Consider the following 26,029-nt stretch of genomic DNA (forward strand, 5'->3'; position numbering starts at 1 on the left):
TACACAACTTTATGTAATAAAATGAGTTTATAAAATCATAGACAGCTCTTGCTGGTGATACAGGTTTTTGAAAAGTAATATATCAGGTAGTGAAAGAAAAGAATCCTGTGTGAAAAACAAAGCTGGCTTTTTATTAGGAGACATATTTACAAAGTTCTGGCAAGTGCAGGTCACCACCCAGCCACCTGGAATCAGTCTGCTGGGCTCCCTTCCCTTCCTCAGGGCTTCTGTCCTCCAAGCCAAGCACCACAGGAACATAAGAACATGACTTTTTGCACCGACATGGTCACTGCCGGGTAAGCCAAGTTTCAAAATAAAAGGCACAACACAGACRCAGACTCAGCCAGAGAAAAATTTGAATACCCTGAAGGGGGCTGGAATTTCAGTGATGTTGCCAGGCATGGCTGGATGGGCTGCCTGCTGCAAAGACTGAGGCTGTGAGGCAGCTACTCGGGCAAAAGATGAGCAGAACTCAGACACTCTAAAGCCAGCTCACCAGAGCATTACAGCCATAAAACAATCATTTACTGGGGCTGTAATCACACCTTCATYTGGCTTTACAGACACATGCAAAGGCAGGCAGGACGAGCCCTGCCTCAAGTCAGTCAGGTTTTTCTTGGTTAGGAATTCACTCTGCAGGCAAGTGGTAAAATACAGTGCAATATTGATGGTGACAATTGAATGCGAATTTCACAGGGTAAAAGAAATCCCAGGATAAATTTCCCCTTTCATGCTTACTRTGGTTTCCCAAGAAAAAGCAAATTTTCTCTTGAAAAAAAATGGGATCTCACAATCTTACAATGTAACAGCACAGCACTTAAGGGCTTGCAAAGCTGAGTCCTGTTATGAAGTTTTCAGAGCATCTTRTGAGTTTGTTATTCAGAACAGTTATATAAACCACCTCTCTTGTTATTCAACAACTAAATAACATTTCACGCCATTCAAATTCATATCAAGTTTTTTTAAATGAAAAATTGTCATCAATCATCAATCAGTCATCTGTATAGTGTCATTTTTTTCCAATATTTCTCTAATAGAAAACATTAAGGGACCTATTTCCCATCTTAAATTTACATAGGACATAAAATTAACAACTGCTTTCTGCTCCAATGACTCTTCAAAATAACACTGAGCTCAGGATCCTTGTCTTACAAAAAACATCAACCTACAATGTCAGTGCAAGAACATTCATATGCTAATAATTCAATTAATCTGTTATACCCTAAGAACTCCATTTATTCTTTCACAAAAAAAAAAAAAAAAAAAAAAAAAAAAAAAAAAAAAAAAAAAAAAAAAAAAAAAAAACCAAAAAAAAAACCAAAAACAATGCTAATTATTTACATGGCTTCATTTTGCTGCCATGAAGTGCATAAAGTAATAAAGTAATAAAAGAAGAAGACCTCATATGACTTGAGGAACATAGAATTTCTCTTCCTTCCTCATGACTGATCAATAAACTCCATTCTGTAAGAGTAGGAATCTCACTAAGGTTTGGCTTCCAGCTGGTGTAAATCACAGGAATGSCACAGCTCAGGTTTCCATATACAAGTGCTGATTTCCATACCTTTGGTGCACAGTTCTACAGACACACAGATTTGGACACACACTCATCTTTTTACRTAAAGGAGGCTGACAGACTGTTGKTAGCAAATTTTCAAATTTTTTATCCCAGTTTTCCTACGAAAGGAAGATCTACAGAATGTCCTTCTTATTGTAAGACTGAAAAAAAATTGTTAGTTTGATAATTGCACTCTGTCTTCCAAAACCAACAAATACATGAAAAAGATTCACACTAGAAAGAAAAAAATAAATCAAGGCTGAGGAATAATTTCACAGTGTAACTTTGTAACGAGTCCCTGGAGAAAATTTCTCTTTCTTTTGTTCCCATCTGCAAAGCTATGTAATTGATTCCTAACTGCTGCGTTAATGCTCCCTATTCCTGTCAGAATCCCTTTGGAAATACATTAAAGTAAGCAGGACTCTCTCCTGATGCAACCCTTTGAACGCTGGAAGCTGGAATTCTCTGACATGCATCACGTTTCAAGCAGTGGGGCACAGTGCAAGCATCTGTGCCAAAGGGCTGATAAATATTAATATAGAAGAATGAAGTATACTGAATTATATATTGAAATGTGGAGCAAATCAGCAAATTGCTTTCTTTGTTAATGAATTACATTCTCTTACAAGCAGTGTTACATTCCACCAAATAAAAATTAAATAAGAGCAAATAACATTTGCTATAGCGTGGTTTATTAACTTCTTATCATGACTTGCAATATTTTAAAGTATTACAGGCAAGTGTTTTTAAGGAAAGGACCTGGTCTTGAGCAGGATCAAGAATTAGTTTGACTCCTGCTGATCTTCCTATCCATTCTGCTGTACACACACACAGACTAATAAAAGAAAAAGAATGAAGCAGGAAGGATTTGACCCTGCTCCCGAATTCCACCCCATTCTGAACCCAGTGAGTGTTAGAGCTGTGCATGAAAGTTTGTCTGTCTGGACAGAGCCAGTGATGTAAGAAAACCTCTCTTCAGCAAACAAAGAGAAATATGGAAAAGACCTGATTCAGTTTTTACATATGGTACCTAATTCACCTTCATTAAGGTTGTGTTGAGGGATCTCAAGCAGCTTGCACGAGGGATATTTGCTTCCTGATAGGTTTTAGCTTTCAGAAAGGAAGATATCCTCCCACAAAGAGAAATGTATTTACAAAATACAAATTTTCATGTTCCAATCCCATTTTATGATATTGTACAGATAAAACAGCCATGTTTTCAGTGTTCCCTCCTAGTCAGATAATTTTTAAAGAAAAGTACTGGAATTACAATAAAGTAGATTCTCTACTCATCATAATTTAATGTAAAAAAATAACCAACAAGCCAAACCCTAAGTATTTTACAATTTGGGCATATGTTCCCTTGTGCAAAATTATTTTTTTAATCACATATTTTAGCTGACTAACCTGATGACCCTAAAAATGAGTCAACCTTGGCAGCCACACAATTTACCGCAAACTTCTCTGCTTCCACTATGGGCCATCATCTCAAATTTCACAGACACCATGACTGTATTCTGCACATTTCTGATTTTATTGTACACTGGGTGGCAGTATGGAAGATTTTTAGTTCAAAATGTCATTTGTGAGAATAACTTAATACAAAATTGCAAAGTTAAAAATAATTCTATTTTTTTAAATTTAACGCATTAGATTGTAATTACAATACTTGCAGGGAGTCATATCCTTGCTTCTTGTTGAAATAACACTACTTGGAAAAAGAGTCTCTGTTAAGCCAATTATAACTKTGGTGCTGCCTGGTCTGAAATTTTTCACATTGCATATCTGCCTAAGAAGTTTCTTTCTTTGTGGAAAAATTCAGCTAATGTAATTTAGCTATTTTTGAGACTGCAGCAGAAACAAGAACAGTATTCTGCTGTGTCAACTTATTAACACAACTTCTTGTGTTTGAAATCTGCAGTGCATCTGTGGTTTACAGCAAAATTAAAAAAAAAAATTGGAAGCAAACTAGCTGTATTTGGGATTAAATGAGAAATGGCAGACTTAGATATTGGGAGGAGGGGGTTGATGACAGAGAGACATTTGAAAGCAAAGTCCCTCCCAGAAAGGGACAGCTGACCCATTCATGTGCTTCAATTCATATATGGAAATCCTACATTAAGGACTTCATGCCCAAGATRGTTGAAATTATCCCTGAATATTTGGTCTGGGTGTTGTGGGTTTATTTCAGTTTGGTTTTTTTGTTCACTGAGTTTTTTAGTTTGCCTTTGTCAAGAATTACCACATTATAATGAAGAATAAGGAAAATTTTCTGAGTTTTGCTTCTCAGCCCTCTCACCATTTCTTCAGTTTGGGGTAGAACATTGAGACTCAGACACGTAGAAGTTCTGGAGATTCAGTTACTACTACAGATGATGGTTTTGGGAACCACAACATGGATATACATTTCCTTGTATTTTTCAAATTCCAAATRCAGATATTCAACAAGAGAAATTTCAGGTGAGATACTGCAAATGCAGGGCCCTTGAAATCAATGGATGTTTAAGACCTTAAATCTTTCTCTGTCTCAGCTCTTCACCTGAAAATTTGGGGTGACAAGAGCATCCTTCTTTGCAGAAGAACTGTGAAGGTAAACTCATAATTTATCTGTGAAACATCCTGCCTAATCCAGTCAAATACACATGGAAACTCACATTTTCTTTCCCAGAGGGATTTGAATAGTATATCAGTTATAAAGCCTAAACAAAATAAAGAAAACATAATACTGATTAATGTTCATGACTGAACAGTGTCCTTTCTGCATCCCCAAATGCCTCAGAGCTCTGAGTAAAAGCAGCAGAAATAGTGTTACATACTCATACTCCAAGCAGGCAAATTTTGCTGCACACAAAAAATAAAACTGGCATTCCTCAGATTTTTTAGTTTTCCCTAGTTCCATTTTCTGTTACACCCAAAAAGCTCTTAAACAGAGGACATACTCACATGCAGTTAAAACGCCAGCCATATTATGCTGAGGAAAAGAGTTTATATTTTGAATGCTTTCRAAATATAAAAGACAGACAGAAGTACACTGACAACGTCCCTGAGATTATGAAACTCCCTCTTAGACATTTGATAGCACATTTATCTACTATGCAATTTTTTGTTTTCTTCCAARGCATCTAGTATTGACAATTGCTGGAGACAGGATATCTGACTAAATGGATAATTAGCTCGATAATTTCCCCAGGTTTCCATGTGAACTGAGGATGCTACAGCATCTGGAGCTGACAAGCACATATGGAGACAGCTGAAATGGAGTGATGGCTTGGATCACTGCTGCATGTTAGAAAGAAGCAATGAGACAATACTGCATGTAAGCAGGGATGCTAAAAGCAGTCTCCATTCTGTGTGGAATGTAGAGGAAGGATTAATGTAAAATCTTGACATGGCACTTCTGCCTTTCCCTATAATGACATCAATAAGCATCTACAGTATTGATTTTTGCTTATTATTTAAATGGCCTAGTACAAAAACAGACATTAAGCCAGATAAATGCAGAGATCAGTATAACTACAGCCAAAGGCCTTTATACCAGAAATTATACCAATTACTCCCCAGGCTGCCAAGCCTGACTAATCAGAATCCCACACAGACTTCTGAATGCAGGGCTTTAAATGCAGGATGATCCCTGATCTCTACTTAGTGTCATGCCTTGCAGAAACTTCCTCAAGCCTTTAACTGAGCCTGTACCACTCAATATACCCATCTCTTCATTTGAAATGCCAGCCCAATACCAGCTGAATTTGTGCCTGGGACACAGAAATTACCTCTCCTTCTGAAATGGGACAGTGAAGTACCTTTTTCAAATGTTTGCAGTTGGGTTGTACTCAGTTTTGTGAAGGCTGTATCAAGCACAAATATCTAATGTATGTTTCTTGTTATATTTCAGAAATTACCTCATGAATGAAAAAAAAAAAAAAGAGTTCCAGACTTGTTCACATTTAATCAGGCTGTTCCAGTGAAACTAAATCTTGTGAAGCTGGAACGGTTTTGCCACCAAACAGATAATCAAGCTAAAATATTCTGTTTAATTGAATATGAAAAACTGGAAATGCACACTCAGAAATTAAAAAGAACATTCACTTTATTTCTGAGAATAAACAGTACCTTTCTCCTGTCATACAATGCATGGTTATCCAGTATCATCTTCCTTTCGTGTGTAGCAAACCTGCGCAAATCACGCCCAAATTGCTGTCAAAGATAGAGCCAATATCAGCCATTTTCACAAACCAGAATTGCTATTTTTGCATAACAGTTCTAATGCCAAACCGAATAATAAACTAACATGTGAAAATTACCTCTATTAAAAGGATATACACTGATAGAATCAATCATCTGAGGGAAAATGTTTTGACAGGGAATCGTCCATCATTTCAGTCGGTTGCTCTGAGAGCAGGTGGGTGCTGTATAAGAAAGTGAACCTGTGATGGGCTCCYACAGTCTGCAGGTGAATAATCTCAACAGGGAGTGGGAGCTCAGTGAGGCAGAGAAAAATTAAGTCATTGCCTACCATCCAAAGGGCCTCACACTGTGTGTTTTTAGTGTAGACACCCATCTACAAAGTTGAGAGAAGGGCTTTTAAGTTGCCAAACACTTCCAAGATAAGAAAGGACCCCAAAGTGTGCAGAACTTCATCCAAAGTCCAAATAAATAAATTTTGCTATCTCAAAAAGATGACTGAAGTAACTCATAAGCTCAGCAGGAGAACACATCAATTACAACATTTTGCCTGGTCTAAACCATTCTGCTTCCAATTAACCTGAGTAGAACAGAGTGGCAAGGCACCAGTACTGCTTCCAGCACGTCAAAAATATCATTCAGAGCTGGCTCAGGAGCTCTGCATTGTACCATGTAATCACTCCCTAAAATATGAACATCAGAAGGCAAGCAYGTAGAAGAGATTAAAAAATAATTCTGTCTGGAGAGAGATTAATCATTTGAGTTTCGAATTTGCATTAGGTAGAATTTTTTGTTGTGAAAATAGTGTTCCATTTTATATTATAGCAACTAACTAGTGTCTATTATGAAAGTTCTCTTAACTTATTAAAACATAAAACATATTTTATTCAAAACTAATGTCTAATTTTTTTTAATTTTCCAGTTGTTTGCAATTTAAGAGTCAATTAAAATRCAACTGAAACAAAACATTCGATCTAATCCAAAAAAGAAAGATGTCAAATTGTTTTCAATTTCCTACAAAACAAATTGAGTTACAATTCAGAACATCTATTCCTCAAATGTTTAATTTCCTGTAAAATTATGTGACSCTCTCCAAATCATCTCTCCACTCAGTGACCATTTAAATTGCTTGTTAACAGTATTATGATGTAAAAAGACAACACAACTGACCAAAACCCTTGCTCTCCAGTTTATGAACCTTCGAGGAAAACAGATGTTAACTCCCCTAGAGAGACATCCATAAATGTTAGTGTTGTATTCATCAGCTCCAACCCATGATCAGGGGTGGATGACAGCATGAAACGTGTGTGGACACCAGGAATATATTGTTAAAATCCGTGAATTCTGAATAGTGCTGTAACAACAAAAACGTGTTAGCAATGCTAGGAAAACACACAGTGCTGTGGTTACTTACCCTGGAGCCTGTCCAGCCTAACAGAGCATATGGGTATTGCTCGAAGGGGGTTATGACCAGATCCACACGGATTGCCTTCCAGTCTTTGACTTCTGCYATTTCCAATTTTTTTGACGTGTTGAAACTGCTGTTGTCTGCTCTTGGCTGGTACAATTTTAAAATTGCAAAACACTTCTGAAAATGATCCATAGCGTCAACTTTTCTGCTTGGCAGCTGTTCCTTTACAAATGTTGATTCGATGATATCACAATAAAGGAGTAAGTCCTAAAGAGAAGATATTGTTCACATTGAATTGTGRAACTGGTTTAACTGTCATTGCAGAGTTTTTAGTCAGTTGTCTTAAAAATTCATGTAAAATGTAATTTCAGTGAACAAGGAACTCTGCCCGGTCAAGTTTTAGCTAAGGAGCTTCAGTWTTTGGAAAAATAAACATTTTTTTGTGAAATCTGCACTGGTAGATATCTGACAGTGGTAGACAAAGGAATAATTTACACACAAAATACCAGACCATTTCAGCTACCACACTCTCTCGTGCTGGAAGCAACTCCCTTCTATAAAGAGAGAAAGTCCTTATCCCTGGCAATGATATAGAGKGGTATTGAATAACATCAGGCCTGGCCACACCCTTCCATCTGAGCTGGGCCAAAACCAGGACAAAAGATCTCCAGATGAGACCACTTAATGTGACAGGTAACAATGAACTCATTTTTGGAAGAATACCTTGGTATTATAAAACAGATTTTGATTATATCTTTTATATAATACAGGTGTGGTAACTTTACATGACAGTACCGTAAATGCCTTAGAGAATACTTTACAGTAATAAAATCACTTTTATCACTCAGAGCTATAATTTTGGCCAAAAAAGAAGCATAACAAAAWCACTTAACAAGATATGATTTCCATGAAGAGACGCTGATAGGTATTATTACATTTTTAGCCTCCAGCCTTTTGTTGATAATAGTTCCAAATTAACAGTCCCATTAKTTTACTGGAAATCAGTTACAGGCTTTTTTATGGGTCAATGAGCCAGCCTTTTTAATGATAACTAATTTATTTGAATTGGCATTCTTTCACATCTTTGCAATTTTTCCTGATTATGAAGATTTATTATAGACTGACATGAGAAAACTCCTTATGTAGCTTCTTCTCTTAGATTACTAGTTTCCAAGTCTGCTGATTTGAAAATGCTTAAATTTAGCAGGTGCTTCAACATCCATCTTTAAAACAGTATTTTTTTCTTAATTTTACCCCAATGTCACAAGACACTGATGCTTGCTCTTTCCAAATATAGACTCAAAACAGCTGTTGAATGTTAATGCATAACTGATTATTTTTGTGCACTTTTTTGATGAAACTATCCTCCCTTCAGGTTAATTTTATTGCTTTAAATGCTAATAAAAAAATTTAATATCATTAATCATTGACCATCTGATGACTTCACATTTGATTAAGCACTGACATTCTTCCCATTTTCTATGAAAATCTGTTAGCTACTTGGCAGTACTTTCTCATCTTTTGCTTCATTTTTCATTTTGCTCTTGGATATTTGGGACACTACATCGTACATACTAGGAGTCAGGGTATCACCATTAAGTAGGAGCCAAAGCCTGGGTCATATGCATTGGGATAATGTTTATAATTAACCTAGTACAATTAGACACYGGACATCACCATCACCCCATAAAGTTAAGCTAAAATGGCACTTCTGTATATTAAGAAAAGTGCCTGAAAGAACAGCAGCTGTGAGGATTGTGTGAGGTTCTGGCCACTGCAGTTGCCTTCTCCTTCCTCTGTGTCAGGGAACCTGCACTCTTTGCACATTTCAACTTGATCTATGCACCATAAAACGCTGCAGRCCTTGTTTACACAATCAGGTTTTAAAGTCTGGGCATTTTAATTTCTCAAATTTACAACACCATCAAAACTAAATGTATTTTTTAGGATAATTATGTTAAGACCCGCAACAATTTTCCTTTCCATTTTTAGAATGACTATGCTCTTTTACTCAAATATGCTGAGTGCTGGCACATCAATAGCATTGATATTGGAGTAAATCCATCCTCAAACTGAGGAAAATTATGATTTTTTAGAAAAATATTAMATCAATCACTGAAAAATCAATTATMTATGGTCACTAGCATTCTCTGTCAYTTTTAATTAAATGGAATCCTATTTTTAATGTTACATGGTGTCATTATTCGTATTTGTTGGTAGCTGGATTAATTCTGTTAAAGCTAAGCAGGATCATTTTATATCACCTGAAAACATAATCCAAATTGTTCTTCTGAAACATATGTATATATATATATATATATATATATATATATATATATATATATATATTTATGTTGCTGCTCTAAATTTCCTTCTGAGATAGTTTGATAAAATGAAACTGGATTTCTTTTTATTTACTGAAATTCCTATATCTAATCCGAAATACGATGTAGTATGCCAATTTGGAAAAATCTCAACCTAGATGAGACAGCTGGAATTCTATAAAGTGGAACAGCTCAAGGAACTGATGCCTGGGAGAAGTCAGGCCTTTCAGGGTAAGGAGTCATTAGAAAGTGGCATCAAAGGTTTGATCAGCAATGCAAAATTCGGCAGCTGCTGCAAAATTCTGCAGCTGCCTCAGACCTTTGTTCATCTTGAAGTTCCCTGTTTGTAGGTGTCATCTATTCCTGGGCATGTCTGGAGCAGCTTTGACAGCAATGGACAGATCAGCCCTGGAATCCATGAATGAAGGTGTTTGACTCTCTGTGCCATGAGTATTTGTACTGCTGAGCAAGATAGAGACAGACACACAGACAGACAGACAGACAGACAGGGATTTCCATGTACCTGCTCACCCACAGACAGCTGTACAATAGATCACCTCTAAAGAAATGCCACTATTGCCCAGATCTTCACTCAGTACATCACAGGAAATGGAACACTTCTGCCTGCTTTATACAACAACCTCCCAAGCAGGACAATCAGACTCAGCCCTATATTGTCTACAAGGAAATTTAAGCCAAGGTCTCTCATGTCCAGGGCTCCAATCATCTTACAATAGTCTATCCTTCAGGTAAGAGTTTCCTTGGCTGAGTCAGAATGAAATGAAAAAATTCATGATTCTTTGAGAAGGTGAGATAATATGATGTGTTCACAAAGGAGCCCTGCATCCTTACRCATTCTTTCATCTGAAACAAAAAGTTCTTTCCTCTGGCCTCTTAATCGTTTCTGTGTCTTGTCTTAGAAACAGGTTTTGCTGCTGGTAATATCCAGCTGTCACTTCCTAATGAATGTGTGGCTGTTCTGTGAACCCTGTTTTCAAAAACCWGTTTCCAGCAATAGAAAAAATATTACTTGCTCTTCACCATCCTCTTTAATGCGACATCAAGCCTTCCCCTTCCTGATCACCTCAGCAAGGGTRAGTTTAAATCAGACCACCAATATATTAAAATAGGTAAGCACAGGCAGACTTCTCCATTACTCATTTTCCTGAAGCCAAAAAAAAAAATTCAACAKTATATTTACATGAATACAAAGGGAAGAACTGAAGAGTGCTGGACTGCCTGTAGTAAYAGTATCTCCTCCATTGTTGAAAATATGTATATAACAACAGGAACAGTGCTAAACATAGCTATASAGGTTTTCAGAAAAAAATTAAAGCATTTTTTCACAATACGTGAATGAAGCTGCATCRACACAGATGGCTCAGCCTGTTTGCCCACAGACTTTCAAGCTCTAACCCACTGAAATAATTTCTTACTTTCCTTATGAGGCTTTTTGGAACTATTAAAACCATAACCTGTGTRCTGCATTAGAGCTTTTGTGTTTTGSCACTCTACTTKGAGGACTTTGTGCTCTMCATTCCTCAGCCCATTTATCCCTGGCCATGCTGCATCAAAGAGCATGATCGTGTTGGTTTAGCCACTGCATTTTCASCAGCTTTCAATTGAAGGATCTTTAACACTAAACTTTTCAGCTAACAAAAAGGCCCTTTAAACTACATAAAGCTGAGGTGCATAATTTAGAMGTTAAACATCGTGGAATCCTTCACTAAGAGCTGGAAGTCAGCATTATGACCTCCGTGATGTACATTGATGAGTTTGGGCTTAGAAGCAGTAGCACAAAAGTGACAAGCTGTGAAGCAGATGACTGCAAAAAGCAAAACTGCTTYAGTTTGGGAGTATTTTGTGTTCTTCCCTCTCCCTTAGAAATCAAAGATAATAAAAAGGGCAAGAGGTGTATAAGTTCTCTCTTTTTTTTTTTCATTTTGGTTTTGCTGGCAGCTTATTTTTTTAGTAGTGCCAGTCAAAGCCTGTATTACAAATGGCACAGTAYAGAGGCAGTGTAGTTTGTAGCATAAACCATGAAAAATCTGGAGGACAAACAGAACACAGGAAATATTTTCCCACAGCTTCAAACTATACCCACTTCCTTGGGTTTGGTTTGTATGGCCATTGTACATTGTCCTTCAGATATGYTCTTCATGCTGGGGTTTCTAGAGGAATCCTTATCGTTTTATCAAACTCTTGGCCACCCTTGACCTCCCACACTCTGCCTGCGCTTCTTTCAGYCAAATGGTCCCCTTAACAAGAAAATCAGCAAGAACAATTCATTTTCTGTTATTTTCCTTTCAACTCCATTTAATGAAAGCAGCTCAGAGTGAACYGAAAAGCTTTAGTAGTTGTCAGATTTCTCAGATCACAGGCATTTTTCTAGTGATGTAAGTGGAAAAGAAGGCATGAAAGGTGCACTCAGGGCAGACTCTAACCTTGATCTGTTGTCACTTTTCTCCAGTATTATAATAAACATGATTTTGGGAGGACCCCTACGTGGTTTCCTAAAGATTCAAGTGCACTTAAGAGGGGAAACAGATACCTTCTAGGAAGAAATGCAACTTTCCTCAAAGTAGAGGGAGTATAATGACTGTGAAAGAACCTGTACAAAAATACTAAAATGAGAAAAATTAAGTATCTCCTCAACGCTCATTAATTGCCATGGCTTCATTACTTTTGAGTAGTCTATCAATCTACTCCAACACATATACTTTCCACAGAGAATTGGTATAGAAATGAGAGAAATTCAAATTATTCATGATTGTTAACACTTCAAAGACCAAAAATTAACTACAAAAAGAGGAGTTCAGCTAATGTTGCATTTATACCAGGAAATAAAACCAAATTTGAAGGCCTTCCATTAAAGGCAGCTGAAAGATTTTGACCACATAAAAACAGATAACTTCATCCACTCCTATAAGCTTTTGTGTAGTTGGGTGTTTGAATCTTTCATGTGTTAACCCATTGTATGTTAATTAAACTACACAACTCAGGAAGTAATTCAAAAGCATTCTCTGCAGGCTGTCTGCACTGAAAGCTGACTCAGCTTAGCACTGAGGTGCTTGATGATTCACCTCAGAGTGCTGGCCTTTTACTTGTTCAAATGTAYTCCATTTCTTTGAACAGCATTGATAGTAAATGTTGAAAAATACCTCWGCTGGCTGGAAAAGCAGAAGAAGAAACAAAAGTTCATTATTCCCAAAGTACTATATTTTTCTGACCCAGGAATATTTTGAGCTAGCTGCACCTGTTATAACTGAGACACTTCCAACTTCAAAGCTGCAGAAATAAAAAACAACAACAAAGAAACAACTAAGAAAACCAACCAAAAAACCAATAATAAAACTCCATATCTTAGATGAGCAATTCCTCCATGAAATGATAGTTTGGGTTGGAAGGACCCTTGAATGTATGGGCACTCTTGCAAACACAAATATCCTGGAAAACTATGTCAATTTTTCAATATTTCCAYGAATTAATGGACTGAAAGGAGCCAGAATTCCAGAGTTTTAGTGCCTAAGTTGTTAGTCTTGCTCACCTCACACCATGAGGTCACCCAAATCCACTACGCTTAAAGGTGGATCTTCCTGAAGCAGCTTCCCCTGGGAAAACCTACTCCCACCTCAAGGAGAAATTAAACAAACGCAGGCTTTTTCAAATTATAACAATTTTCTCTGTCACTCAAAACTCTACCTAGCTTGATTTCTCACCCCTGACCTGCTGCATATTCTTAGGGGAGATAATACAGAATGTGTGTAGAGCATTTCTGATATAACCTTCAACTTCAGTATTCAGAGCTAGAGAATGCCCCTAGATCATCGTGGTTAATAACCAAATAGAGCAATATCCAACTCCAAAATATTGCAGTCAGCTGTGAAAAGGAGTATAACATTTTTAAGCAGCATATAGGCTAAATTCAGTGGATTTATAACATAACTCTTTTGGCCAAGTGTTCTTTAGTTCATACCTGCTTTTTCCATAAGTCAATGACTTTATGCAGAAGTTCATCATCTTCTCTTGGTCCTGGGTTGGTGATCAAAAAATCTATGTCATGTCCCGTCTTCTTACCCCTAGAAGAAATAAATAGCAAGGATGTTAAAAGAGTTAAGATCCCATTGAATTTTGCTCTGTTTTCAAAGAGAATATTTTTGCTGCATTATAAAAAAAAGTTTGCAGAACAAAGTGATAGCAATGTTGCTTGAAACATAATCAAAATGGAATCTTCTATTTCTATTATGGGGTCTATTAGTGTTCTTTATAAAATAATAATTGCAACTTTTTGATCTATGCCCTCTGTTTATCAATCAGATACTACAGGTACATTTGCAGATGTTAAATCTCTGTCTTTCTTCCCCTTAAGACCCAGAAAGGAAGAGTTCAGTCAGCTTCAGATTTTTCAAAAAGCATAATGAAAATACCATGTCACATATTATGAATCCAGTGCAGTAACAGCAGATAAACTTGCCAGTCAGACTACTACAGACTTAAATATTTTTCTTTGCTTTTGATGGACACTTTAATGTACAAACTTGCAGTTATGAATAATTTTATTGTTTCTTTTAACAGCAGATATAAATCCTTTGACTCTTTTGCATTACTTCTCTTTTAAATATATCAATGCTTTTTACAGAGACTGAGATTGATTTTTTTTTGTGGACAGTTCATCCTTAAAGTGACTAAAGCTTGTTTATTACATGCACTAATGATTTCACAGTTAAATMTATTTGCATGAAATTTAATTGCAAAAGTTCTTAATGAAAAATTATGTCCTAACCTCTTGTGTTTCTCCATGTAAATGTAAACATTCAGCTTGCCTTTCATTCACTTACCAAAGGTGTTAAACCTGAATCAGATTATGATGGAGGTACCACTGGAAAACAGGCAAAAGCATCTAATTGAAATGTTTTCCTTCAGAATTATAAAATGTTTGAGAATACATGRAAATTTATCTCACAGTACAATTCATCTGAGTATTGCAGAACCAATACAAGGTTTTAATTTTRGTTTAAATACTGCAACAGGAACTGCATACACATTTACTGAGTGTAACCAGGCCAGCCTAAGGAGAAACAAGCAGAGGAGATATTTCTGCAATGAAAATATTTCTGCATTATGGAGTCAGTGGAATAAGCACCCAAAATGTGGAGTAGTGACTCTCAGGTGTAGCAAATCTCCAAATGTTTTTCATGTGTTCATGGGAAAAGTCTGCTCTTGCTGATGTTCACAAAGGTGCATGATGTTATAGCTCAGGAGAGTTTCAGTCAACACCATGTCAAGTATTCAGAGAACTTACGAATTTCCTATGAAAGCAATGAAAATAAAACTCTGCAACCCAAAAGGTATTTAAAAAAAAATCACTAAATAATTTATTCTCTTAAAATAATGCCTAAAACTGAACCTGGTTTCTTAAACTTGTGAATTTGTAGGAACAGAACTGATAGGCASACTTGTCAACTGCCATTTGTGTGACAGGAAATCATCCAAGTGATGGATAGTTGAACAGCATTAGCAGAAAGAAGTAAAGAGATGAAATTCTAAGGTTTGCATTTGACAAGCAGTCTAACTGACTATAATGCAACCATTGTGCCATGTGTGCAGCAAAGTCAAAATTGCTTAAACAGGTGGAAATTATTTCAAAAGAAGTTTCAAACATAACACCAGTCTAGGCTTAGAAACTGAACAGCAATTCAAATTCAGAAGTTAGAAAATATTTAGTACTCCCTGCAACACTGAGTTATTTTGTAGGATGCCATTCMTTATCTCTAAAATTACAATAATAATGCAAAGCTCTTACATAGCACTTTTTACTAACATGTCTCAAGATATTTTTTCAAAGGGAAGGAATTTACTATTCCTATCTTACAGATGCAGCGTGGCATAASAAAATTTGCCTAAAATTATTTTTAAAATAATTCAAAGGCCAAAATTGGAAGCTGATGGAATTGGGACTGATTCCCAATGCTTCCTAAATATATACATATTTTAGGTTAATCAAATTTTAAAATCCTGCATCAATCAAGCCAGAAAATGCCAGAAGATCCAAGGCCCTCAGAGGTGAAACTTCAATCTCTTGTTCTTTCCTAAAGCTCACCTAGGGGAGCACTTCAGTTTTTTTCAAATCCCATCACATTCAAAAGAGCAGGTTCCTTACAAAGGGCTACAGACAGGCTCCAACAAGATCTAGAGACTGAAGWGAGTTACCTAAGTATCATTTACTTAAAACAAAAACAAATAACTTGTTTGAAAAACAAACRCCAAATTAATGCTAACATTGCCTGTTTTTTGTCTCGCATTTCATAGCCCGGTGATGGGTGCAGTGATTCCTCATCTTTTTATTGCTTTGTTTTGTTCAATGAGGAATATTAACATTGCTCCTACTTCATGGGAGACATCTCTTTCAGTCTTCTCTCCTGTTGCCTTCTACTGGGGTACAATTGCAGGAGTTCAGAATTTGGGTCCATGCCAGTGTCCACAGGTTATTTATTTGTTATTAGCTACTGAAATAAAACCACTCAGCCAGGAAGTAGAACATCATTTGATGTTTACACAGCCAACTTATTTGTCATGCAGTGGCTGTTAAATACAAAACACAGAGCAGGGTACAGGGAGCAGGATCTTTAGAATTTTCCTCACTAGAAAGGCATCCTAGTCAATATGCTACATTCCCCTCTCTCTGGATCTACAAACCTCCCATTTCATACTGCAGAGTGGCACAAATCCACCTGAGCCCATGTGTTTAGCACACTAATGAATGATGGGAGATGGAGGGATTTGATTCTGGCACACCACAGTTTATGTACTCTAATCACAAGTTTATATAAAATTTGAGTACTATTTTAAATATAAAAAGAGCTGCAGTGACATTTTAGTAAAAATAATCCATAACCTCTTAACATGTATAGGAATTGCTCAGAGCTYGTCTATTTTCAAGGCCTCCTATGAGATGACAGTGATTGTCTARTTTCTACATTCTACCTGGGCATAAGCAGGATCTGGTAAATTATTTCCTTACATCTGGAAATGCTGGGCCTCTGCTGAACCAGGAGTGTAAGCATATCCCACGAGCAAAGTAATCATTGACAGGGCTGGGGAGGTCAGGTTTCTGAGGCTTTGAACAGAGAATATCCAAATTTTGTATTTCYTATTCAGATCACTTACACCTTCTTTTRTTTCTCCTTAAACTTAAATCCTTTYGGGGCTGGAGCTATAAGAAAAACAGCACCTTAAAGAATCAAAATTGCAGCTTACCTTTTGATCTAACCATTTATTCAACCCTGAAGATTATAAAAGTGCACTATTAATTGCGTTCAATTCTTGGCTGACTAAACTTGTATAAAGYTGGTAAATGTTTCTTAGCAGTCAATTAACTACCTTTAAGATTGCTGGAATTATCTCTCTTGCTGTTATTAGATTCCAAGTCATCAAATACAACTATCCTTATGACTAAAATTTAAAGATATGAATATACGGCAAAGGATAATCATATTGTCTTCATCTACAATGGCAACACCTGCATGATTAGACAGTTAAGAGTTGCATGTGTACAGAATATTTTGGGATACCAGAATAGTACATAATGGCTCAGCCATATCAATGACAATTYTGATAAAATTATTTTAGCTGAGGAAAGATGGACTGACATTTCCCTACTACTCRCAAAACCTCACTATTGGATGAGCTTAAACCAATTTTTGCAGCAATGAGTTATGTGTCAAAGCACTGAAAACCACTTAGCAACCTTTGTGCTTAAACAGAGTTCAAGTGGATACGGAAGATGAAACTATTTCCAAATGTGTGTTTGCATCTGGTAAAACCTTAAGCTTCTCTTAACCTTGCAAGACCTTGAAGTGCATAAAATTCAAAGTGAAAATCAACAGCTTATGTTTATATGAGTAACTGCATTTCCTGCTCAGGCATATCTCTTGAAAATATAATCATCAAAGTAAAGTTAGAGAGCATAATATCTTCAGATGGTCTGTCATAAAAATGATTGATCATTACCTTCTCTACAGACATTGTACTGTGCCTAGAATTATTACCCACTCCTCAGCATTGCCAAAACGTGCTGGACTTTGCCTGTTAACCAAGGAAAAGTTTTGCCTCRGTGAGTGCACCTCATGTATTCTTTCTCATCAACAGCTCTTTAAAGTCTACCYGGCAGTTCCCAAATTCCCAGAATTATATTCAGATGGACAGAAAAKATTTTTCTTATTTGACAATCCAACTGTTACCCTGCTGTGGAATAAGCCATAAGGAATAGGATAAATTCCAAGATAAAATTCTTCTGTGAAGTTCTTCAAACCACTGAACTGATTAAGAGAATGGCCTACCCGCATTTCTAGARGATCAGAAAAATTACTTCTGACTTTAAAACTTCAAATGCACTACCAGATTTATCTTTAATAATGGGTTCCTGGAATGTTTTCCTTTACARACTGTATTTTCCTGGTTTCAGAGATTTGCACATCATTCAGAATGAGATTAGAATAGTTTTTATCCTTCTCCAGCAAAACTCTTACTTCACTTCTGTGTGAAAACAGTTCTCCAGTTAAGTGATTTACCTCAGATCTGTCCTTGTTGGCTAAATAACAAACAATTTGCCTGACTTTGGATTAAAAAATGCAAATAACTAGGAATTTTGGACCATGAATCCAATTTAGTACCATGCTTTCCAGAGCAGTCTAAAGTGCTATTTCTTCACAGCTGCCATATTGTGTGACTCAATTCTCAAAATCATCTTAGGAAGGGCACTTTAACACTCTTTTGGTGAAAGATGGCACTTAATATTCAGAAGAAGAAAAACATTTTTCAATAGCTGCTCTGAAAGACCATCAGAGGAGACTGTGACCCACTGGTTCTTCAGCCTCGGAATCTGGAACAGAGAGAACCTGGGCAACTGATATTTCTAGCTCTCAAAAAACAAAGATGGAAAATTTCCAAAGAATTTTTTGGGGCTTGTGGGTTTTTGCTTAGGTTTATTTATTTTTTTTTTTTTTTTGGTTGGTTCTGGGGTTTTTTCATGTTGTAACAGTCACAGAATCACCATGACTACATTTACTAAGCAAATACTATCTATTTCTTAATCAGATATAATTCTTGCTGGCATTATAGCACTTCAAGTGTTGAATGAAGTCCCACATGTGTTAATCCCTTCGGTGTTTACAGAAGCATTCTGAACTTCACATGAGAACACTGCCACAAATAATCAGAACTATTCATCATTTGCATGAAGTCAACATACAGATTTAAAAACCTGGAAGAATGACAACTAACAGGTGCTGATTTCCAATGTCTGATCAATTATCATAAATACTAAGGAAGTATAAATTTATGTGGGGTTCCTGGAATTCAGCAAATTAATTACATACAATTAATGTAATTATAAATCTTCAAATTATACACTCATCTGACAGCACAAAATACAGCACAAGGAAGTGGGTGCAAATAATGGTGAACAGAAACAGATTTGGCATTAGGCATTTCAGGCTTATTTCTATGTGACTGAACCTTTTATTCCTGTCAAAATTGTRGAAAAATATTAATTGTGGAGGCAGATACAAACTCTCAACCAGTGCGTATTGGCTAATGTTCCGAGTTAATCTGCTTGATTAAACTGGATTGTATTTACCAAAGCAGAMTATTTAGCATAATATTCAGATGCCGATCACTATTTTACACATAACATTTGCAGCCTTTATACTGAATAAGAAAAACCCCATAACTCTGAAATGTGTTACAGAGAATGATTGCTACCAAGAAAGAYATCAGTCCATCAGGAACTGCTATGCAGCCAATATTTACCATAAAATTGAAAAGATTTTTTAAATTATCTCTTTCCTGAGCATTTTTTGTATAGTTGTATTTCAATAGAGAAGGCTAGGAAAACAGTAAAGGTAATCTCAGACCAGTACTGCACGGAGTGGGCCTTAGACATGTGGAGAGCATGTGGAGAGTCTGCGCAGAATATCAGAGGATATAACTCTCCCTTCCTTCCAAAAAGCTCAGATTAAAAGCAATTTGGCTGAAATTCATTCATATAACAAGCTGGATCCTGGCTAAGATGCTGGAAGCTGATATAAAAAAAAAATTACAAGTCCTTTATTTGCTGAAAGAAATATGGGAATTCATTATATGTTGAATTAAGCATCATCTCTGCATTCTTCTTTTGGGAAATGCACGGAGGACAGCTTCTAGACAGACATCCCCAAGTGATTTGAAAATATGTGAGGCCATTTGAATATTTTCTTGAATATAGATGAGCAATATCCATAAACATCTAAGAACAAATGCAATTGCTGAAGTGATGRTTGTGTGGCAATGGAAAAGGAATTAAATGCTGCAGAAGATTACACGTAGCTGAAAAAATGAAAACACTGTGTTATAGCACAATGATCTTTTGTTTGAGCAGCAAAGAGAAAACTTGAGTAAGTAGCAGAATCACTTCTTTTAGAAATAGCAAACAAATAATTTATAAGTACCATAAAATGCATGTTCCTGAGGGGAAACCCTGGTAGCCTTAGTGTGCATGCATGTAAAATATGCAATTACAGCTCTGAGGGAACATGCACACATATGCACACACTGTGTAAACATTGCTTTCTGTCTGTTCTGATATCAATGCCACATTTTTACTCTAGGGAAGCATCCTCTGTGCTGGGTCTCCTTTAACTCCCACTGTAACAGCAACACAGAGCCAYGATTTGACATCAGCTGAGTTTGACCAAGCAGAAGTGGCACAGGAGTTGTGTCTCTCACCACTGCAGTCCTGATTAAGTTGCTTCTACAACTGTCTCCAACCAACACGTGCCTTTTCAGAAGAGGAACATACATTTTTATTCCAAACCCCAGGTAGCCTGCATGCCTCTGGGTTTGCTTATTTTGCTTATTAAGCAGTCTTTGCTGAGATGTCGAACAGGGGACAGACAATTTCTTACAGCCAGATAGTAAAATAATTGAGTTACTGTCAGTCAAACAATGAAGAACTACATGTTTTATTCGTATCAACCCCTTACAAAGAGAAAAAAAAAAATCTTTAAGCTTGAAGTATGGGAGTGTGACAGTGGTACAACYATTACATAGAAAGTAAAATGCTGGCTGTTTAACAGATGGAAGAAAAATTTATCAACTGCAAAATAGTTACAGAATAATTCTTGGCTCTGCTACTACTGATTTTCAAAACCTTGCTAYATAATATCCTATCTTCAGATATAATTTACTAGAGATTTACTGTAATTTAATAAAATATAAATACAAAGCAGACCAATAAGTACAATTCTCTGAATATTTTGCCTAAAGAGAATTTACTGAATTCAGAATTTAATCAGAAATCAATTATTCCAGCACCTTTCTTCCCTGACCTTTTTTCAGGTTTGAAATCTGGACCCAGAGTAAATGGTTTTATTGACTCAGAAGGACATTAACCTTTGCTACTTATACAATTAGTACACTGACAGGAAATGAGCAGAGTCAGATCTGTGCCAGGGTTTSTGAAACAGTGATTTCATGCTGATGGAGTTTGTTGAATGGAGGAAATTATAATGTTTGCAACCTGGTTGTTTGATTTGCGACTGGAACTGGGTAATAGCTTTAGAAAAAGTTAGAAAGTTATTTTGYTTGTGACAGAAAGTGTCTTCCAAATTGCAGTAAAATGCTGTAACATTTATTCAAAGTTATTTCCTCAGAAACTCTCAGTTACATATTTTGACAAATAAGAATTCTGACAAACTCTGACTGGAGAGAGCATTAACAGCCTAAGYAGCAGCATAATCCTGAACCAGACCATTGCAGGCACAAATGACCAGCTAAGCCCTGCACACCACACCTAAGCTGCTCTTCGAATCACTTTCAGTTTATCTCAGGAGTTTTCTTTGTATTCAGGTCAGCTCCACATTTTGAAACAACATTTAGATTCAACAGTGTCAATGCCATGGTAGTTCACATACATACAGAGTAGGTAGCAAGAAAATAAATGCTCACTGAAGTGCAAAAGCAGCTCAACCAAAGTTAACAGTCCAAAAACACTGACACAGGGAAAGCAGAGACAGCAGAATGTGAAATGTAAGTGTTGGCAAGCCTGACTYGCATTGTGGAGTCACTTTGTCAGCAGAGGGAGAGGGGAAAAGGGAACATTCAGTCAGAATAAACCAGGGGCTATCAAACATGCCAAACTCTACCACCAGCTTCATTTGTTCTCCCAGTGCTTGATCTTCACCTTAAACGTGACAAAGGCCTTTAAGATCGGAGAGGAAGCCAGAAGCAAGATGCCCTTTCTCAGTTCATCAAATTAGACAGAAAACTTTATAATTTATCAAATGAAGCCATATTATGCTTCCTTAAGTTTGGAGTTCTAGGAGTCATAGATCACTCAGATTCCAGAATTAAAACTCAGGAAAGCCTTCCATTGCAGGGGAAATCACTAATACTGGGTAGTAAAAAGACAGAGCTGTAGAGATTACCACGTTTCTTTATGCAAAAGCTAGTTACAAGTACTAGATGATGATTTTGACCATGGTTATTAAAAAATAATAATCAAGAAGATGATTCCTCCCCATCTTAACATTGCATGTACCTGTGGCAGCTGTCATTTGTYACATCCCCTGATTCAATGAATCCCAACACAGACAGTAACTGCTTTTCAAAAACTGCTTTTCAGACATGTCTGAAGTAACGAGGCAAACAATAMACCAAGATCTGATCAGGGCTCTGTAGAAGACAGACATAGGCTGGGCTTCTTCAGATAATTTCTGCTCTCCTGGTTGTAATTTGAATTAGATCCTAATTGCCTTTGAAGGCAGTTTGACACTAATGGTTCCCAGTCAGTGTCAAAAGTAATTCTCTTTTCTTTCTAATGCTGCATATGTGGTCAGGTACCATAAACCACCTGCGGAGATGAAAAGCATCATCGTGGGAAGATATTTGGGCTGACATTTTGTAGCTGGACTCAGAGTTCAAGGCCCAGCCTTTCAGCCACCCTCCTGCATTTGGTTTGCGCCAGCTGATAAAAATTTTGAGTTTAATATTTTTGAAAATCCAAACCCAAACTGACTGCGACTTTTTATTCCACATCAAAGGAAATTCTGGAATTCCTGCCCCTTGAGGACTAATTCTTCCCTGATTGTACATTACAGTGTTCTTCAGGGGTATAATTAATATCTGTGAGATGGTTTAATAGGATGCTGATTAATGTCTGAAATAGCAATAATCTAATTAAATCAACTGAAATAAATTCTGCCACTAGCAAGGACAATTAAAATTAAAACTGAAATAACGATATATTTAACTGAAAGGATACCATGCAGTTATGAGAGCTAGTCTGATCCATTTTGTGGGAATTTGTGGGCAAAAAAAGATTGTTGTTGTAGCTTTGTCTGCAGAATTACTTTTCTGGCTAATTTAAGAATGAAATTATTTAGGTTACACTGTCTCTGAAATAAAAGCAGTGAAAACTGAGAACTGTTCCCCTGGGCAGCTATAAATCAGGCTTCTACAAAGCTTTGAATTGCCAAAGGTAGAATATAGYAGCTTCCTCACCAGCCAAGTAATTCAACATAAACCCAGCTGAACTCTGTAAGTATTTGGCAAAGATGCACAGGTGTCTTCTCCGGGAAAAGTGCTTGAGGGTGGACACTTCATTAAAATGCTATTTTTCTTGCCCAGTGTAACAGTAATTCTAATTCACTGGAGGCAGAACCCATTTTCCATGGCTGTGGRACATATTTATTTTATTTTTGAAGCTAATCCAACTCTGCAATGAAACAACATTGGGAAAAATCTCTTCCCTTTTGGAGCAGAAACTTTACTAGACAGCATAAGGGAATACAGCTTYAATACAGGATACACAAAACAAGCCTTTTTGGTTTCTCATTTATTCAGCAGGAYATCACTGCTATTGTAGCTTTGTTCAAGGAGACTTTTAGGGGAACACCTAACAATGCAAAGAATGAATTACTTAAAAAGATCTTCTTGTATCAAGTAAGGATGAAGAAGCTTTGCCTGCAGCAGCAGAAGGGACCACATCACTGGTTATTTCTACAAGCTTTGTTCTGAGGGTAAAAATCRCTGAAATGAACCAGTGAAAAACCTGTGCAATGCCACTTAAATTTTCTTGAAACGTAATTTCACCCTCAGTGACTACATTGCCTCAAACAAGTGAAGTAATGCATGGCACTCTCCTCGTCTCATTAAATGCACTTTCAAAGACCAAGGTATGTCACGCTATGCTTGACTTTATCTTYTATGACCCAAAAGAAGCTTAGACAGTTTCTCAGAGTACAAGACACTTGGGTACTCCTCTTCATGTTGTGATAATGGTTTCCTTTAAGCTTTGCTTTAACAGATATTTAATTTTATGCAATGAAAGGAAAAGATAAATCAGGAAACAGTTATTCAAATGAAGAACTTATGTTGCAAGTTTAGCTAAACTAAGAGTGATTCACCAATCTTAGAAACCTCTCTTTGATGATTTGCATCTAAATTATTTAATGGGTTAAAAATATTCTATGCAAAACCTTGAAAATATTTCCTGCCTTGTGAAAACAATGACTGGTATGTTAATACATGACCTTCTTAACCAAATAGCTATTTCAAAGCATATTTGGTTTAAAATAAGCCTGTGTAAGGATGCTCTTATACACTAACATCTAAAAAGACCGTTTTTACGGAACATGAAAATCTTAATGGAAGTCAAAATTTGAAGACCTGATTAAAATACTTGATCACAAACAAAAATTTAAAAAACAAAGTGATTCGCCTATTTTTGTAAGTATTACCTTGAGGAAGACCACCTATTATTCACACACTGAAAATGTTTCTATCCAACCTTAACTTTGGAATTGTTAAAAACAAAAAAGCAATTTCTGTGAAAAACTGTTGCAAAATTGTATTTCAACCAAATTTATTGTACACTATTAAAATAGTTCCTAAAGCTAGTCATCCACCRGTCTGGTTTCTACCATGACAACAAAATAGAACAATGGCCAATGTAAGAATTCAGTCATTTAGAAATTATGGTTCTCTCTAGGGACTGTAATAGTTGCCCAGTCTGGATGGTACTATTGTGTTCTGTCTTTCATGGAATGGGTCAGATTGGAACAGACCAAGGGGGATCATCTGGTCCAACGTCCCTGGTCGAGCAGGGTGATCCCCACGCACACAGCACAGGATCACACCCAGATGGTTCTCAAATATCTCCAGTGAGGGAGACCCCACAGCCTCTCTGGGCAATCTCTTCCAGTRCAGKCAYTCACACAAGAAAGAAGTTTCCTRTGGGAAGAACAYATTTGTCTTCCTTCCGTGACAGAGATGCCTGAACGTGGCTGTCRCCAATTACACCCTGATGTTGAATATTTATTGCTTTTGGCTTGCACACAAGATGACTTTTTGTTGCTAACAGCTTTAGCCTCTCTGAATCCTCTATTCAGAGTAAATTCTCTATTYCACCAACCAAAACAAAACTATGCTTAAGCTTTGAATCACTGCAAGTGCTGTCTCAATTTCATATAAATAACGCAACTGTACCTGGAAGCTGTCCATGTAATTTCAAGCTTTAAAGCTTATGAAATTTACCATACCAATCTGTCACAGTTTTATTTAAAGTCATGAAATACGTTGCTGAAGTTTTGCTTTTGCTGTCTTGGCAAATCCTTTAAATTACACTTCATTTCAATCAAGCATTTCAAATGACATCATAGAAACTTCCTGCATAAACAAATTTTGCCCAGTGCCAATCAATAACAAAACAAAAGCTCTTCCACACTGTTTGAAAAAGATATACAGTCCCAAAAGTATTGATGTGGATTTGGGATCTCATATATTCAGCTGAAAAGTAAGGTATGAAGAAAAAAATTAGTCTTAAATATCTACCTAGTTTTGCATATGTAAATTCTTCTGTCAGCATATTCTGTGGAAATGAGCTTTSTCACTCTTAAGAAACTGTAAGACAGTGGTATAGCATCCTTAGTTACAAGAAATTTTACAAGTTTTAATTATTCTGAAATCTGCAGGGAAAAAGAACATATTCCAACACGTAGTAAGTACTGAGGAATCAGACTTGACTGGGGAGAAGGTACAATTTTATTATTTATAAGAGCAAGCATCTCAGACTAGACCTGCTCAGACATCCGAAATACCTACTTTCTTTTGGCCTAATTAAAAGCCTTAAAGAAGATTTTAGAATTATGCAAACTTGGAGACAAGGAAATTCAACTACCTCTAATTTTGAAGAATAYAAATAAGAAACCAGAGTACTCAGATACCAGATGTTTGTTTCGGTGAATTATCAGAGAGTATGATGTACTCTAGAGAAAAACAAAACAAAACAAACCCAAATTAACAAAAGAAAACCAAATTTAAAAAATCCAAACAAACAAACAAACAAAACCACACAAAAACAGACCAATAAAAAACCACTGAGGAAGGTAAAGAAAATTTTGTCTTCTTCTATCAAAAAAATAAATAATTGTGAGATGATGAAAGAGAAGGTTAAGGTTTTTAGGACTTCTGTCTGACTTCTTTGGCTGTAACTGGTGACTGGCACTTTTCAGGACA

The 26,029-nt window shown here is 36.5% G+C and overlaps 1 protein-coding gene across 1 annotated transcript in view; it reads right to left on the minus strand.

The window, feature by feature from the left end:
• DNTT (DNA nucleotidylexotransferase) overlaps positions 1–26,029 on the minus strand; it is a 74,458-nt gene that overhangs the window by 12,539 nt on the left and 35,890 nt on the right. The window contains exons 8-10 of the mRNA XM_057379319.1: positions 13,452–13,554; positions 7,155–7,418; positions 5,669–5,752 (exon numbers count right to left, since the gene is read on the minus strand). Coding sequence (XP_057235302.1) covers positions 5,669–5,752; positions 7,155–7,418; positions 13,452–13,554 — 451 coding nt within the window. The remainder of the gene's footprint in view (positions 1–5,668; positions 5,753–7,154; positions 7,419–13,451; positions 13,555–26,029) is intronic.

This window comes from Malurus melanocephalus, unplaced genomic scaffold (assembly GCF_030028575.1).
Source record: "Malurus melanocephalus ecotype Western Australia unplaced genomic scaffold, MMel_1.1 scaffold_12, whole genome shotgun sequence".
Classification (NCBI taxonomy): domain Eukaryota; kingdom Metazoa; phylum Chordata; class Aves; order Passeriformes; family Maluridae; genus Malurus; species Malurus melanocephalus.